This window comes from Myotis lucifugus, unplaced genomic scaffold, assembly GCF_000147115.1.
Source record: "Myotis lucifugus unplaced genomic scaffold, Myoluc2.0 scaffold_157, whole genome shotgun sequence".
In the NCBI taxonomy this organism is placed as follows: domain Eukaryota; kingdom Metazoa; phylum Chordata; class Mammalia; order Chiroptera; family Vespertilionidae; genus Myotis; species Myotis lucifugus.
The window spans coordinates 1,719,788-1,735,074 of record NW_005871205.1 but is presented as its reverse complement, the minus strand read 5'-3'; the positions used below and the strand labels follow the sequence as shown (position 1 = coordinate 1,735,074).

General features: G+C 47.6%; 1 protein-coding gene across 7 annotated transcripts in view; it reads left to right on the top strand.

The window, feature by feature from the left end:
* Window positions 1–12,791, top strand: part of PHF12 (PHD finger protein 12) — a 41,255-nt gene extending 28,464 nt beyond the window's left edge. For 3 of the 7 annotated variants that reach the window (XM_006095538.3, XM_014461595.2, XM_023759496.1), the window contains 9 exons: window positions 679–843; window positions 4,186–4,344; window positions 4,949–5,747; window positions 6,924–7,049; window positions 7,714–7,857; window positions 8,785–8,883; window positions 10,051–10,133; window positions 11,039–11,177; window positions 11,526–12,791. In XM_006095538.3, the coding sequence (XP_006095600.1) occupies window positions 679–843; window positions 4,186–4,344; window positions 4,949–5,747; window positions 6,924–7,049; window positions 7,714–7,857; window positions 8,785–8,883; window positions 10,051–10,133; window positions 11,039–11,177; window positions 11,526–12,007 (2,196 nt within the window). In that variant the 3' untranslated portion in view covers window positions 12,008–12,791. Of the gene's footprint in view, window positions 1–678; window positions 844–4,185; window positions 4,345–4,948; window positions 5,748–6,923; window positions 7,050–7,713; window positions 7,858–8,784; window positions 8,884–10,050; window positions 10,134–10,985; window positions 11,178–11,525 lie in introns of all 7 variants that reach the window. The other 4 variants (XR_002830893.1, XM_023759495.1, XM_014461594.2 and 1 more) reach the window with 4 other exon arrangements.
* The last annotated feature ends 2,496 nt before the right edge of the window (window positions 12,792–15,287 follow it).

Here is a 15,287-nt window from a genome sequence, read left to right as displayed (position 1 = left end):
ACTAATTAGAAGCTGCCACACGTTTTTTTTCCTTTTGAATTAAAGTATATGGGACCAGTTGTAGAAGAGGAAATGTGACATAATTTCTGTATGCTGCTGCACAAACTTCCCTCTCCTCCCTTTGGCCTCTTAGAGCAGTCCACGTTTTCTGCCTCCTATAGAACAAGACTGTGATATATTCTAGGAGTTTGCTCCCTAGTACCATGGAGGAGGAATAGGGCAGGGCACACAGGATTTGGGTGCTGATCCCAGCTGTCAACCAGACTCCTATATAGGAAACAGTCCTGCTTCCTGTGGGAGAGGTTCTCTTGCTAGGAATGGAGTCTGGGTCTCTTGAGGGCCAAGGCCTGCATCTCCTCAGAAACCTGTACACTAAAAGAAAAAAAGGAACCTGTAAACTGACAGAGGGTGGTCTGAGCTGGACAGAAGACTGTCAGAGGCTGAATTTGGAAGGTCACTTCTTAGCTAATTCCCTATTTCCTGCCACTCTAGGGAATAGGAACATACCAGTTATCCCTTGTTGGACTGGGCAGGGCTGAGGGTGAAAGTCTTATGCAACTCTGACAAGTGTTGACATACCAACCCCTGACAGACAATCCCATTTGGTCCATTTATAGTTAGTTGGGAGAGGGATGTCTTTTGAGGTTCACCACAGGAGTGTTTCTGCTTTGATCCTAGCTGAACCAAAAGAATATGACACTGAGTAATCGGTGCCAGGTGTTTGACCGTTTCCAGGACACCATTTCACAGCACGTCGTCAAAGTGGATTTCCTAAACCGAATTCATAAGAAGCACCCTCCTAACCGCCGTGTGCTCCAGTCGGTCAAAAGAAGAAGCTTGAAGGTGAGTCACAACCTGGTTCAGGCAGGATGGTGGTTTCTGATCACCTTCATGGTATAGACAGAGGGCCATGGTCCCACTTCCACAAATAGGGAAACTGAAGTCCCTGAGACTTTTCTGTGGTGAACAAGTAATGAATGTGGCTGTACATTTTAATACTTGAGGAGGGTGGTCGGGATTATGAATGCCAAACCCCATAGTAGGCCTTCAAACTGCAGGTCTCTAGTTCTCCTGAGGATAAACACTCTTTAACCCCTTCCACCAAATGTAGATGTGCTCTGCTGTTACTGCCCCTCACCTGGCACTCAGTGCCATCTCTTCCTGTTTGATGGCCCCTTTCCTAGAGCTGTGAGGTGAAGGTGAGGGTGATTAAGCAGAGGGCCATGTGGAAAGTGAGCTATCCCAACTGAGGAATTTAAGAGGGGAAAATGTCTAAAGGAAAGTTAAATCTCTTTTCCCAGGCTGCTGTTAATATATTAACAATACATTTTATGTACTTAACAATTATTAAAGTGTATCCACAGAGATTTGACAGAGAAATTTGAAGAGTATTTGGTGGTGTTGAGGCTGGTTCTCATAAACCACTCAATCCCCTCATTCATTTAACTTAGAGAGCCCAACACTATATATCTATATATAAACTGATTTTTCTCTTTTGAAATAATCCCAGACTGTCTTATGTATCAATAGGAACCAGCAATTCTCAAATATGGCCACTTGGGGGCAGCCATACTTTAAAATCACACCAGCCTCGCCCTGGCTGATGGTGTAGCTCAGTTGGTTGTCCCATGCACTGAAAGGTTGCCGGTTCTATTCCTGGTCCAGGCACATACCTAGGTTGCAGGTACAGGAGGCAACCAATTAATGTTTTTCTCATACATATTCTTCTCTCCCCCCCTCCCCCCCCACTTCCTGTCCCTCCCTTCACCTCTCTCTAAAATTAGTAAAAACAGCCCTAGCCAGTTTTGCTCAGTGGATAGAGTGTCAGCCTGCGGACCAAAGGGTCCTGGGTTCAATTCCAGTCAAGGGCATGTACCTCAGTTACAGGCTTCTCCCTGGCCCAGGCCCTAGTCAGGGCTCATGCAGGAGGCAACCAATTGATGTGTTTCTCTCACATTAATATTTCTCTGTCTTTGCCTCTCTCTTCCACTCTCTCTAAAAATCAATAGAAAAATATCCTTGGGTGAGGATTTAAAAAAATAATAAATGAAATTAGTAAAAACATATCCTCTGGTGAGGATTTTTTTTAAAAATCATACCAATCATTTCCAGTGGGTGTCAGCACCAGCAAGATGTTAACTGTTGAAAATTGGATAACAAACTCTTAACTGTGTAAATATTTATACTTCAGTGGAAACACCAGTTTTCCAAAATTAAGTTAGGTGTCTTCAGTTGGGGGTAAGATATATTACAGGTGACAAGCCTCATACCTTAGTTCAGTGGTCGGCAAACTGCGGCTCATGAGCCACATGCAGCTCTTTGGCCCCTTGAGTGTGGCCAAAGTTTCAATCGCACTGTACGTGCGCACCCGCACGTGGTATTTTGTGGAAGAGCCACACTCAAGGGGCCGCAGTTTGCCGACCACTGCCTTAGTTAAACAGCTCTAGAAAAAATCTAGACTATAATTCACCATATAGGTATGGAAGAGAGCCGGGCTACCAAAATGAACAGGCCAAGAGGCTTTGATAAAACCCTGTCGTTTTATAATGTTCCCTTTTAAAATGTTTCTCTATTCTTGAAGAAAATCCAAGGGCACAAATTTTCTGAAAAGCATTTTGTAATTGGACAATTTGAGAGTGAAATAAGGACAGGGAGCCCTAGCTGGGTGGCTCAGTTGGTTGGAGCTTCCTGCCATACATCAAAAGGTTGCAGTTTTAATTCCATTCAGGCCACATTCCTAGCTTGTGGGCTGAATCTCTGGCTAGGCACATACGGGAGGCTACTGATCGATGTTTCTCTCTCTCCTCCCCCCCTCCCCTCTAAAGTCAATAAAAACATATCCTCAAATGAGGTTTTATAATAATAATAAAATAATCCCTCGCTGGTTTGGCTCAGTGGATAGAGTGTCAGCCTATGGACTGGAGTCCTGGGTTTGATTCCAGTCGAGGGCACATGCCCAGGTTGTGGGCTCAATCCCCAGTAGGGGGCGTGCAGAAGGCAGCCAATCAATGATTCTCTCCCATCATTGATGTTTCTATCTCTCCCTCTTCATTCCTCTCTGAAATCAATAAAAATAAATAAGTAAATAAAAAAATAAAATTAAAATAACAATAATAAAATAAGGAAAGGCAACCATTTGGGGCTTTCCTTCCCTTATCCTCCCTAAGAACCTGCTCACCAAATCTCTTGGTTCTCCCAAAATATTTTCCAAATCTACCAGGTGCTTTTACATCTCTGCCTTAGGTACTGCTTCCCTACCTACCCTATTTCCCCTTGGTCTGCCTGGAAGTTCCTTCTTAACTGCCAAGTCTCAGCTCAAATACCACCTTCCTATAAAATCTCTAATCCCAAGCTTCTGTCCCCCAGGTAGAAATAAGCACTTTTCTCCATGTTTTTAATAGCTACTTAGACATACCTTTATTCTAGGATCCATTACATTGTATTATAATGTTTCTGTGTTTATCTTCCCTACTAGACTGTGAGCTCCTTGAGGGCAAGGCTTAAATTTGTTCATCTGGATTTCTAGGAATTGGCACAGTGCCCAGACTCAAGAGAAGCTCAATAAATGTTGGTTGAATGTATGAATGATTCTTTGCTTGTGTGGCTCTTTCATTCTTACATGGTGAGATTCAGAGTGTGTCTTCTGTTTGTACAACAAAGAGGTCTTCAATTGTTTTATGAGTCATGAATGAATGGAGAAAACTGACATTGAGTGCTTATCTGGAGCCAGGCCTCATGCTGAGCATGTCTACTGTGAATGTGATCTCATTTAACTTTTTATCTCTTCAGATATTGTTTACTTACTTTCCAAACTTGATCCTAAGCAATAAGAGCCCAGGGTACCACTCTGGAGCCGTTTGGTGTCAGTCTTCCACTTTTTAGACCAAAGCAGAAGGCAGTATGCAATGATTTCTGGCTTCCTCAGTCCTTAGACCTTAATGAAGTAAAGTCGGGGGGCATGCCTGCTGTTTCCAGTTTTGTGCCTTCTCAAGCTAGCGTGCATATGTGTTAGGCAAAGAGTTGGTGGCACAGAGCAGTTGCTGCCCACCAAGCCACCTTATCCCAGAGTGGATGATGGTCCCCTGGGCATCAGCACCAAGGACAGAAGAGCACGGTCAGAGCAGAATCAACTGGCCATGTTGGCACTATCTCCCTCTCCTTCCTCCTCCTATCTCTTCTGAACAGGTTCCTGATGCTATAAAATCTCAATACCAGTTTCCACCCCCACTCATTGCACCCGCGGCCATTCGGGATGGGGAGCTGATCTGCAATGGGATCCCTGAGGAATCACAGATGCACCTTTTGAACTCTGAGCACTTAGCCACCCAGGCAGAGCAGCAAGAGGTGAGTGAAGGCAGGGCTGGGATTCCAAATCTAATCTTCCATCCCACTGCAGCTGTTATGGATATAGCCTCAGTGTCATTCCCATCCCCATCTTCTACAACCCCACCCACCCCCACCCTCACCCCCCAAGAGTTGACTATTTCAGGGAGAACCTCTGACTCAGATCTTGAGGCAAGTAAGAGAACTACAGAGTCAACCGGTCTGCTTCTCTCCATCGGTCTCCCTGCACTGTGAGATGTGCAAAACTGTCTGTAGAAAGAGCTCAGTAGACCCATAGAGAGACTAGGTGATAGTGCTGGACACACAGCCGATGTTTAGGGTACTTGCTGAATATTGGTCACAAGGTGAGCCTTAGGGGCAAAACCAGAACGGGAATCCCAAGCTCTGCTGACCAGGGTGTTGTCTGCTGAGTGTACCAACAAGTCTTGCTTGGGAATGGAAATGGAATCCTATCAGGAGTCAAGCACACCCTTTCTGGGCATTCGCAATGGGACCTCGGAAACAGTGTTTATCAGCTCTGCTGTAGCCCTGGCCACTGTGGCAGGAAGGACCAGCGCCTCCCAGGCCTCTTACCCTCCTCTCCTCTCCTCTCCTTCCATTACAGTGGCTCTGTAGTGTTGTTGCGCTCCAGTGCAGCATATTGAAACATTTATCTGCTAAGCAGATGCCTTCGCATTGGGACTCTGAACAGACAGAGAAGGCTGATATTAAGCCTGTTATTGTGACTGACAGCTCAATCACCACCTCCCTGCAAACAGCTGACAAGGCACCTACTACACCTTCCCACTATCCCCTGTCCTGCCCCTCAGGGATTAGCACCCAGAATTCCCTGAGCTGCTCTCCACCCCACCAACCCCCAGCCCTAGAGGACATCAGCTGCAGTTCTTGTGCGGAAAAATCCAAGAAAACCCCCTGTGGGACTGCCAACGGGCCAGTGAACACAGAGGTGAAAGCCAATGGCCCACACCTCTACAGCAGCCCCACTGATTCCACGGACCCCCGGCGACTTCCAGGCGCCAACACCCCCCTACCAGGCCTCTCACACCGACAAGGCTGGCCCCGGCCCCTCACACCACCAGCGGCTGGGGGGCTACAGAACCACACCGTCGGCATCATTGTGAAGACAGAGAATGCCACTGGCCCCAGCTCTTGCCCCCAGAGGAGTTTGGTTCCTGTCCCAAGCCTGCCCCCTTCCATTCCCAGCTCTTGTGCCAGCATCGAGAACACCAGCACTTTGCAAAGAAAGACTGTCCAATCACAGATAGGACCTCCGTTGACAGATTCAAGGCCACTGGGCTCACCCCCAAATGCCACCCGGGTGCTCACTCCCCCCCAAGCAGCAGGAGACAGTATCTTGGCCACAGGAGCCAGCCAAAGTTTCTGCTCACCAGCGCCATCTTCAGGTGAGTGCCACTCAGCCTTAGGGTGATTTGGAGTAATTTTATGCTCTTCCTGACAAATAAGCTTCAAAAAATCCTATCTGTGAATATTTCAGAGGGCTTTGATCTCTGTGTTATTTATCCTTCCCTCATTTCTGTGATGGAAGAGAAAGTACATGTTAACTTGTCTTCGTCTATTCAGTGGGACTGCTTAGGCTCTGAAAGCTTAAGTGATTTCTTTAAGGTGATCTAACAAGTCAGTGGCAGGATTGGAACTACAGCCTGGGTCTCCTGATTCCACCTTCCCACTCCTTCCAGGCCTGGGTCTTCTGCCTGTTTTGTCCCATCACCCTGGAGGAAGGCAGCATGTGCTCCGAAACCATTGTGGTCAGCCTGAGGCTCTGAGTGATAGCCTCTGTTTCATGATCCACACCTGATCCAGATTCTCAGAGCCTGGTTATTTTGAAGGAACTTCCATGTCAGGGAAAGCAGGGCTAGAAAGGAACACTGCCTTTAGAATTGCTGCAGAGTGGGATGCCCATAGAGAGAGTTCTGGCCCAAAAGCTTGCCCTCATGTCCATACTTGACCTAGTGTGGACCTGCTCTCTCAGCTATCTCCAGTCAGCACTCGGGACCTCGAGGTTGCTGACCCCAGCATCTGAACCAGGTATCAGATGCTGCTGAAACCCCCTGTGGTCTCTCCTGTCTGAACTGAAGCTGGCCTCCCTAGTCAGCTGGAAGTCTTGGTAACAAGGTGTCTGTGACTTCTCTGCATGGAGCCCCTGATCTCAGGGTGGCCCCACTTCTCAGGCTTTTTTCCTGGATAGATTTTGCACCTGTGAGTCAGACTTCAGTAGGCAGGAGCTTTAGGGGCAGGCACCACTTATTTAAATGAGTATAGGTAGCAGGAGGTAGTCATGGCTCAGAGAATGAAGTTACCCCACCAACATTCCCCAGAGCAGTAGATTTCACTGGTTCTCAGTTCTCTGGAGCCTTCTGCATGCCTGGGTGCATTGTCGTTCCATCTGCCCTTCCTCACCACACGTTTTTAGCTCTAGGAGTTCCAGAGCCTATGGGGTGAGAATCGAGAAGGGAACATCACCTTGGGTCCGAAATCCAGACCTGTCTCGGCAGTGGGGGATTGTACCGGTGGGTTTCCCTCAGGCGACGTAAGTAACAGTCTTCCTGCTCCGTCCCCAGATGGCAAGGTCAGCCCCGGCACGTTATCCATAGGAAGCGCTTTAACCGTACCCTCTTTCCCAGCCAACTCTACTGCCATGGTGGACCTCACCAACTCACTTCGAGCATTTATGGATGTCAATGGAGGTGAGTGAATGAGCTGCTGCTCTGCCACCAGCTACTGTGATGAAAGTGCTGTCCCTACGCAGCATTCAGCTCATTTCAAAAAGGGGCAGAAGGGGTGCCTGATCTCAGGGCTGGAGAGGGGAGTGGTGTAGGAAAAAAGCCCCTTCTATCTCTGCCTTATGCATATACACATAATCAAAGATGAAGAGAGAACAGAGCCAAGCTGACCAGTGAGAAGAGAAGAGAAAATCACTATAGTCAGATCACCTGCACTTGCAGAATAAAATCAGGAGGCATCTCGCTCCCACAATCAAGGAGAAGCAGGGCAGAACTCGATCTCTGTAAACAGAGAGTGGGTAGAAATCCAAGCCCCAATATCAGACATCCAGGCCTTCCCCATGCACAGGCAAATGGTTTATCTTGCTTTACCTTTCTAGGACCACTTTACCTAAAATCCAGCTACCCAGGGGCAGGAGGCATCTGTATAGTCTGCACTGGGGCCTGTCTCTCACTGCAGATGGCTAGTGAGATGCCCAGCCAAGATCTTTGTATCACTTTGTGCTATTTTTAAAAAAGCTCTTGGCTGGATTTTAGAAATGCTGCACTATTTGCTCGGTAACCTTAGCCTACTTCTCATTCCATTTCCTCCTCAGCTGCTTTTTTAATCTTTCTCTTTGGTTAATAGAAATCGAGATAAATATGCTGGACGAGAAGCTGATCAAGTTTCTGGCCTTGCAGAGAATACATCAGCTTTTCCCCTCCCGGGTCCAAACTTCACCGGGCAGTGTCGGGGCACATCCACTGGCTTCTGGAGGGCACCACACAGAAGGTGCGCATGCACACCTGCCACCACACCACGCCGTCAGATCTCTCTGTGTGAATGGCCATCTCCCCTCCATGGAAATCTCAGCTTTCAGTGTGTGCTTTTTATGGGCTTTATAAAGCACCATGGTTTTTGTTTTTTTTCTCAGAAAACAGATACAAAATGGCACCCACAGCTTTCAGCTCAGACTCCAGGAAGTGCACTGTAACTTTCTTTCATACATATCCACTTTGAGACACAGAAAACAGCTACAAGTGCCTTTGGGTATATGTAGTGTTTTCTGCTCAATTGCTGTCAAATATTCAAGTTAGAAGAATTTCCCAAAAGGTGAGAAACAGAATAACAGTTGGGCTAGCCTCCTGGAAATCCTTCCCAAGAGGTTAACTCTGCTTAGGATACCCCTTGGAGCATTAGCTGTTAAAAGTTTGGTCCCCAGACCAGCAGCAGCAGCTGCATCTAAGAACTTGTTAGAAATGCAGAGCTTTGGCGCCACCTTAGACCTACAAAATCATAATCTGCATTTTAACAAGATTCTAGGCAAATCATATGCACCTTAAAGTTTGAGAGAGATGGTCTGTGCCCTTTTTTGCACAACCTCCCTATAGGACCAGCTAGTATATCCCTGACAAACCAACCAGCAGCCAAGAGCTCATAAAGTACTATCATCCTTAAATTCTGTGACCATTGTCAAAGCTCTGGTCCTTCTTACCCCATGTGAGGACTGCTGTGTGTGGGACAGAGAGCCTCACCTTGAAGCAGCCCAGTGTTGGATGTGAGTTTGTAAAGATTACTCATCCAGTGGGATTATATTCTTCAAGCGATGCACCAAAGGTCCAGGTTCTGTTAATGTTTGAGCCATATGTTCTGTTGGTTTGCATTTGAGTGTCAGGTTCTGAGTTTCTGAATAACCCTATCCCTGTGTTTGTCTTGTAGTGCAAAGAAAGGAGGTACAGGCCCGAGCTGTGTTCTACCCTCTCTTAGGGTTGGGAGGAGCTGTGAACATGTGTTATCGAACCCTCTACATCGGGACAGGTGAGCCAGCTGGGAGGTGCTGAGTCTGTTCAGCCCTAAAGACTAACACTCTTACCCTCAAAGGCTAGAAAGGGGCAGACTGGTTTAACTTGATGGATGTCCCAACCAGAGGGGCTAAGAAAGGAGGCCATCAGCTGCTTGTCTTCCCTGTCCTCTGGCCCTTTGCTTTGTGCCCAGTGTGACATCAGGAGAGGTAAAACTTCTGACTGCTGCTCAGTGAGGCATTTAAAACACTGCAAGGTTGCCGAAACCGGTTTGGCTCAGTGGATAGAGCATCGGCCTGCGGACTGAAAGGTCCCAGGTTCGATTCCGGTCAAGGGCATGTACATGGGTTGCAGGCACATCCCCAGTGGGGAGTTGTGCAGGAGGCAGCTGATCGATGTTTCTAACTCTCTCTCTCTCTCCCTTCCTCTCTGTAAAAAATCAATAAAATATATTTTTAAAAAAATAATAATAAAAATAAAACACTGCAAGGAGATACCCAAGGAGCGAGCACATGCTTTCTCCCTGCAGGTCTTTGAAAAAGTTACGGGGCTCACATACACCTGAGCTTTAGTTCGCCCTCTATCTTGTACAGAGACAGGCAGAGTAGCCCCCAGCCTAGACATTTCCCTGCTTTCAGGTGATATGATTTATAGGCCCTGCACCCCATGTTGTGTTCTCATGAAAACATCCCATCCTCGCCCTAGCCAGTTTGGCTCAGGGGATGGAGCGTTGGCCTGTGGACTGACGCTCCAGTCAAGGGCACATGCCCAGGGTTGCGGACTCAATCCCCAGTAGGGGGCATGCAGGAGGCAGCCAGTCAATGATTCTCTCACATCATTGATGTTTCTCTCCCTCTTCCTTTCTCTCTGAAATGAATAAAAAATATATTTTAAAAAATGAAAAGAAAATATCGCATTTTCTTCAGTAGCTCACTGTACCCATCTGGGCAGCAGCCATATGTTCTAAAGCAGATCAGCTGGCAAAGACAACTGTTCTTTAGCAAGAGGTTGAAAAGACATCAGCTTTAGTTTAAAATACAAGGAGGGGGCCCTGAGCTACCTGTCCCTCAGGGTCTCCTAGTGCCTGCCCAGAAGCTAACACTCCCCCTCCCCCACACCTTCACACATACACCTTATAATTTGTTCTCTGCCCGCCTTTTCCTCTATTCATGTCACCTTGCAGGAGCTGACATGGACGTGTGCCTTACAAACTATGGTCACTGTAACTACGTGTCTGGGAAACACGCCTGCATATTCTACGATGAGGTAAGGGGTGTTGATGGGGTAGGAGGGAGCTCTCCCCACCTGAGGCCTCTCCCAGGCACTGGGTTTTTGTTCAGTGCCTGGGTGAGAAGAAGGGGGTTGGGGGTCTTCTCCTTTTCCCTCCCTGTCATCTGGGGAGAAGAGTCTTGGTGTGAAAAGGACATTCTACCATGGCCATCTGCTCCCCAGGAGCAGGGCTACCATATCTCCTGAGGTTGATCACAGGCTCAGCTGAGGTCGGGGGAGGGGTGGGGCTAAGCAGGGGAAGGAAACAGTATAGAAAGAAGCCAAGCCCTCTTAGTGCAACTCTGAGTTTCATCATCTCATATGCCAGTGATTTCAACAGGAGCCAGTGCTGAGGAGGCAGAAAAGAGTAGGGGGGGGGGGGGTCTAAGAAGGAAGGCTTCCCTGAAGGGGTGAATCTTTTTTGTTTATTTGTTTTTGTTTTTTATTGTTAGAGTACATTTATGAAAGCTGGGGACAGTGAAACAAGGCAGGGCTTAGGATAGAAGAAGCAACAGGAGAGAACCTAGGCGAATCTGCTTTGGCTCTGGAAAGTCAGAGAAAAGGGAGCCTTAGAGATAGGTTCAGGGGGTTAGCCTGGGACTGACAGTGCCCATTGCTCCCCTGGTTGCAGGTCTCGTGGGTTCCCTTAGAGGTTAGGAGATGCATGCCTGTGGGGGGAGGGGTGGGGGAAGGGAAAGGCGGGAGCTTGCTCCTGGGAGGGAGAGCACACAGGAGGTGAATTTTGAGCCCCAATCGAAAAGTATAGGGAAGAAGGGCACGATTGGGAAAGAAAGAGAGCTCCCCAGATAGAGCAGCACAGCCTTCTCCATATGTCCTCTCTCCCCTTAGCCCCAGGCCCCACGCAGCAGACCACACATCTTATCTTCCCTCCTCCTCCTCAGAATACCAAACATTATGAGCTGTTAAACTACAGTGAGCACGGGACAACGGTGGACAATGTGCTGTATTCATGTGACTTCTCTGAGAAGACCCCGCCAACCCCCCCAAGCAGTATTGTTGCCAAAGTGCAGAGTGTCATCAGTAAGTTGGAGCAGAGGCCTGTGGCCATGAAGCCTGCCATTTTTGGACACATTTTCTAAGGCTCTGTCAGGGTGGCTCAGGCTTGCTGCCAGTGATATGCTGTCTCTTGCCTTCCTGGTTGCATTGGCCAAGTGCTTACTCCTGGGCCCAGGGAGGGTCACGGAGAACCAAGTGCCGTGCACCCACTTCTGTGTACAGCACTTCAGACTTGACCAGTCCTTTCTGAGCATCCCTCACCCCAGTCATGCAGTATCTAAAATGGGGAGGTACAGGGGTCCATCTGGCGAACAGCCCAGATGGTTGGACTGCTCACTGTTCCTCTCTGGTGACCATCCCCTTTTTCCCCAGGGCGCCGCCGGCACCAGAAACAGGATGAAGAGCCAAGTGAGGAGGCACCCATGATGAGTTCCCAAGCCCAGGGGCCACAACGGAGACCCTGCAACTGCAAAGCCAGCAGCTCGAGCTTGATTGGGGGCAGTGGGGCCGGCTGGGAAGGCACGGCCTTACTGCACCATGGCAGCTACATCAAGCTGGGGTGTCTGCAGTTTGTCTTCAGCATCACTGAGTTTGCGACCAAACAGCCCAAAGGCGATGCCAGTCTGTTGCAAGATGGGGTCTTGGCCGAGAAGCTCTCTCTCAAGCCCCACCAGGGCCCTGTGTTGCGCTCCCAACTCCGTTCCCTAGGACTGGTGGCTACCCCATCACCCGCCTCACCCACCCCAAGACTCCTGCAATGCAAAAATGTACACAAACCAAGCCCGGGTTTTTTCTATACTCCACCAGAAACCCTTCAACTACAATCTTTGCATGACATGAAGAAAACCTTTTGACTGTTTTTTAAAATCCTTTTTCTTTTCTCAAGTTCTAGGGGGCATTTGCACATATATTTGTACTCAACATTTCATGGAAAAGCGGCAGACCCGAGCTGAGGAACAGCGTGGGCAGGGGGGGGAAGGCCAATGGTCTGGACACTTCCTCCAACACAAAACCGTTCCCCACCCACCTGCTCCCTCCCCCTCGCCCGCCGTTGTAAAATAATCAGAAACTTGTTCTATTTTGTGGCAGTGACAATAGTTTTATATTAAAAGAAAAAAATACAGTTTTCATACAGCAAAATCTATACAATATCATTGTTTTATTTAATATAAAGATCGCTACCCACCCTCCTTCCATGGTTCCCACCCTCCAAGTTATTTTCCCTTTCTGCAGCGGTTGCACTACAGGTAGCTACTGTGTATTATGGACAAATGAGAAATGAATCCTTTTTCTGGCTGTCCATCTATTTTATTTCGAATAAGGAAAAGTGTATTTGGATTTTGTGTAAATACATCTAGTGATGACATTTTTTCAATGTTTTTAAAAACTGTGTACAGTACTACATGTGGTAGAGCGTTTTCTTCCAATTGTCTATTGTAGCAAAAATGTTTTTTGTCGTAAGCCTGTTTTGTCTCCTTTTTTTGTTCTCTTGCCACTTCTCTCCTCTTCCTCCCACCCTTGACTCCCTCCTCTTCTCCTACCCCACAACTAGTACCAATGTACATAGTAATTGTAATGTTTTAGACTTTACAGAAACTTTCCTGTATTCTGTATATAAAAAAACAAAAATACTTCAAATTATGTTTTCTGCCTGTCTGTCCTACCTGTCATCATACTTGGAAGGGACCCTCCCTGAGATCTTGGTCCCACAGTCTCCTTGAACAAGTCACATTCCCCAAGGGAAATCAGGAGAGGGGAGGTGTTGTAGGAAAGTGAGCCTACAGTGCATGGGGGGTGGAAATGGAAGGGTAAGGGTGCATCTGCTAAGGGGAGCTGTTGTATGACTTTGTGGGTGACTTAGAGTTTAGAGGGTTTGATTATTTGACATGATCAGATTCTGCAAGATTCTAAGAATGTTCAGACCCCTGCTCTTTATGGCTCCAAAACCAAGACATTAAAACAAGCTGGCATGAGTGAGACCTCTGCATTCTGGTCTAGAAGCTTTAATCTAGAGAGTAGAGACTGCCTTTAGTTCCAATTATTTGCTGTCATACTTTATTCATCTATTCTGGGAGGTCATAACACCTGGTTTTGTCCTTTCCCTGTCACCTTAGCTGGACATGGAGCAATTCAAGTACCACTTGACCCTCTGTACCTGAATCTTGGTCTAGCTCACTTGCTATGAGCAGTCAACAAGGTAGATGTGGCCCCTCTGTCTTAGGATGTAGTGTGAAGCAATTTGTTGATTCAAACGTCTCTGGGGAAACATGAAAAATGAGAAATCCAGTCTCTAACCCCGGCTGTGCCACAGTTTATAGGACTGCATTCGCTACTCCACAGCAGCAATTCCTCAAGACGAAGTCTATGCATTACCTTAATTCTAAGGCCCTGAGCCTTCTTATTAAACCAAATTCCGCCCTTTCCTCTTTGAAGACCTTAAATGAGAAACTATTTGGGAAGTTTTTCCTAAAGACAGTCTCCCAGCCCTGGCCAGATGGCTCAGTTGGTTAGAGCATCGTCCTGATACATCAAGGTTGCAGGTTTGATCCCAGGTCAAGGCACATATAAGAATCAACCAACGAATGCATAAATAAATGGGACAACAAATCAGTTTTTCTCTACCTTCCTCTCTCTCTCTCTCTAAAAAGTCAATAAATAGCCTGGCCAGCGTGGCTCATCGGTTGAGTGTCAATCTATGAACCAGGAGATCACGGTTCAATTCCTGGTCAGGGCACATGCCAGTCAGTGTTGTGGGCTCGATCCCCAGTATGGGGCATGTAGGAGGCAGCCAACTAATGATTCTCATCATTGATGTTTCTGTCTCTCCCTTCCTCTCTGAAATCAATCAAAATATATGAAAAAGAAAAGTCAATAAATTAAAATGACAGTCTCTGACTCAGCTGAAGAGCACCTGTGTGTCTGTCCCAGCACTGTTCAAGTAGGTGGCCTGTTGGCCTGTCCGGATCTTGCTTCAGGGGTGGAGAAGGCACTGTGTCCTTAATATTCCATCCCCAGCCTCATCCCACAACTTCTACAATTGAACTGTGAATCCACAGTGCAGCTAAATAGGAAACTTGCCCGGGAATCTGAGGTCTGTTCCAGGCTTCCACCTACCTGTCAAGCTTTGCCCCTGCCCTAATGGGCCTCCTGAACTCCCTAAGGGCAGAAACATATCTTGTTCGACTCCATCTTTCCAAGGCTAACCATACTGCTGGCTCACCGTAAGTACCAAACAATGGATACTAAATTGTACTGGATTTCTCAGGCAAGGTCCTTTCTTCTGGCAAGTCACCTGGCCAGGAATATCCTTACCCTTGCCGCCCTAGTTCTTCCCACCCACCTTCCCGTCAAAGTCACTTCTTCCATTGAATGATGGAGTTTCTTTACCCATTTCTACCACCTGTGAGAACCATTCCATGGAGAATTTCCTCCTGGAAGTCAGATAAATATTACACTCTTTCTCTTCCTGCTTCCCTTCAGAATTGGAGGGGGTGGGGAGCAGAGACAGGAAGACATAGACAGCTAAGGAAAGTGAATCCTGACAGCCCTTAACTGATGGTGCCATGCTGAGCACTGTATCACCTCCTTGCCTTCTATGGGAAGAATCCTAGGAGCTGAGGATGGGTTATGAGGATATGAATGGAAGGACTTGTTTATGGAGGAAAAGGTATCCAGGATGGAACTTGCTTTCAGATACAAGAGTATTCATGTACAAAAGCCTCTTCAGAGGGAACGACTCTGTTACACAGTCACCCAGAGGGCTCACACACACACCCTGTTAGCCCTCCTACAAGCCTTCAGTTATAGGTACCACACAAAGGACAGGTACATTTGATATTCATTCAAGCACACACACACACAGAGAGACTACAGATGCATGCACATGCCTGGAGGGGCTCTCAGCAACATGGACACAAACACATGAAAGATGCACACGCAAAGGATCCGGCCCTGGCTGGGTAGCTCAGTTGGTTAGAACGTGGTACCCATATGCCAAGGATATGGTTCCATCACTGGTCAGAGGGGAGTCAACCAATAAGTACATGAATGAGTGGGACAACGCCCTCCCTCTCCTAAAAGGAGGGCGGCCCTAGCAGGCTAGGCTCGTGAATAGAGTGTAGGCCCACGGACTGA